At 47.8% G+C, this 2,500-nt stretch overlaps 1 protein-coding gene across 1 annotated transcript in view; it reads left to right on the forward strand.

Annotated features, from left to right (window-relative positions):
- Nucleotides 1-2,500, forward strand: part of LOC307271105 (filamin-C-like) — a gene marked incomplete at its 3' end in the record, with an annotated part of 61,245 nt that overhangs the window by 25,418 nt on the left and 33,327 nt on the right. Inside the window, exons 4-5 of the mRNA XM_080054980.1 lie at nt 55-205; nt 1,727-1,845. Of these exons, the coding sequence (XP_079911106.1) occupies nt 55-205; nt 1,727-1,845 (270 nt within the window). The remainder of the gene's footprint in view (nt 1-54; nt 206-1,726; nt 1,846-2,500) is intronic.

Here is a 2,500-nt window from a genome sequence, read left to right on the forward strand (position 1 = left end):
CCCTCCCTGTCTGTCTGTCTAACCCTTCCCCCCCGTCTTCCCTGTCATCTCCAGGTGATCGCCCCAGAGGAGATAGTGGATCCTAACGTGGATGAACACTCAGTCATGACGTACCTCTCTCAGTTCCCAAAGTCCAAGCTGAAGCCTGGAGCTCCTCTCAGGGCCAAGGTGCTGCACCCCAAACGGGCCAAGGCATACGGGCCGGGTGGGTACAATACAACACCCCCAATGTTATAAAGCTATAGGCAAGGCAAGGCAAGGCAAGTTTATTTATATAGCACAATTCAAACACAAGGCCACTCAAAGTGCTTTACAGGGGCAAGATTAAAATACATAAAACACATTAGAAGACATTTAAAAGCGAATGAAAAGAAGTAAAACATTTAAATAAAATAAAAAGTACAGGTTAAAATGGAAACAGAAAAGTCTTCAGACTCGATTTAAAAGAACTGAGGGTTGCAGCAGAGTGCGTAACACACACACACACACACACACACACACACACACACACACACACACACACACACACACACACACACACACGCGTAACGTTCAAGAGGGCCAAGGCTTACGGGCCGGGTGGGTACAAAACAATACACCACCAGTTTGTATTTAACTTATGTAAAGCTATAATGCGTAACTTGGTGGGTACAAAACAATACAACACCAATGTGTAATGACAACAACACCCTGTGTCTGTGAATCTATATGAGGTAAAGCCTTCATTGATGGCACATGGATTTTATACCATAAGCCAAGTCATATGGGCCGGATGGGTACAATAAAACACCCCCACCAGTGTGTTTTTAACGTATTTAAAGCTATAATGCGTAACGTTCAAGAGGGCCAAGGCTTACGGGTCAGGTGGGTACAATAATACTACTGATACTATTACTACTGCTATTTTACATACTGATCAGTTTAAATCTTAGCCTGGCACCGCCCGCTACCTACTTCTGCTCAATTTTCATTTCTCTTGTAATAGGAAAATTAAGCAACAGTGATACGTTAATAGTAGCATCAGGTTTTATTTCAATCATACAGCAAGGATCTCCGCGGAGAGGCCACTAATACAATCACATGTTAGTATGTTGTAAGAGTGAGCCTCGTCCTAATACAGACATGACATATTTAAAGAACATTTAGGGGGAGGAACCGGTTGAGAGGCAGAAACATGGGAGGGGTTTGGGAGGGGTTAGGTTGCTCTGAGAACGACAGACAGGCCAGGGAGGGGGGGAATTGAGCGAAATACAAGAGGGTGGGGGGCGGGTGGGAGAGACAGGTATGGAGACAGACAGGGGGAGAAATACAATTGATATTATAATCGTGGGCCAGAACAACGGGAGGTCGTCTACAGGAACATTGCCTTCTTTTCAGATGTATAATCAGGCTGGCTAATCTCCCATCACACTCTTCAGCAGTCAGTCTGGAATAACTCTATAATTATTATAAATTGTTATTATTTTTTATTTTTTTCGATTATTTTTTGGCATTTCAAGCTTTATTAGACAGTACAGAGTTGAAATGGGGAGACAGAGAGAGAGAGAGAGAGAGAGAGAGAGACAGAGAGAGAGAGAGGGGGTGGATGACCTGCAGTAAAGGTCCACGGGTCGGATTTGAACCAGCGACCACTGCAACGAAGGCCGGAGCCGATATGGTACACGCTCTATCCACTACACTATTATAAGTTATTCTTATTATCAATATAAATGTTAATGTGTTCCAGGTATCGAGGCGCGCGGTAACGTGGTCCTCAAACCAGCAGAGTTCCTGGTGGAGACGGTTGAAGCCGGACTGGGAGAAATACTGGTTTATGTAGAAGACCCTGAAGGCCACACGGAGGAGGTGAGACAGACAGACAGGGAGACAGACAGACAGACAGACAGACAGACACACAGACAGGGAGACAGGGAGGGAGACAGACAGACAGGGAGACAGAGAGACAGACAGGGAGGGAGGGAGGGAGACACACACACAGACAGACAGACAGGGAGGGAGAGAGACACACAGACAGACAGACATACAGACAGACAGGGAGACAGGGAGACAGGGAGGGAGAGAGGGAGACAGACAGGGAGGGAGACAGACAGGGAGACAGACAGGGAGACAGACAGAGGAGGTGAGACAGACAGACAGACAGGGAGGGAGGGAGACAGGGAGGGAGACAGGGAGGGAGGGAGACGGACAGACAGACACACAGACAGGCACACACACAGACAGACAGGGAGGGAGACAGGGAGACAGGGAGAGAGACAGACACACAGACAGACAGATAGACAGACAGGGAGGGAGAGAGAGAGAGACAGACAGACAGACAGACAGACAGGGAGACAGGGAGGGAGACAGACAGACAGACAGACAGACAGACAGACAGACAGACAGACAGACAGACAGACAGTCAGACGGACAGACAGACACAGACAGGCAGACAGGGAGGGAGAGAGACAGACGGACGGACGGACAGACAGATAAACAGACAGTCAGACGGACAGACAGACAG

This window comes from Ammodytes marinus (assembly GCF_949987685.1).
Source record: "Ammodytes marinus genome assembly, contig: scaffold_72, whole genome shotgun sequence".
Classification (NCBI taxonomy): domain Eukaryota; kingdom Metazoa; phylum Chordata; class Actinopteri; order Uranoscopiformes; family Ammodytidae; genus Ammodytes; species Ammodytes marinus.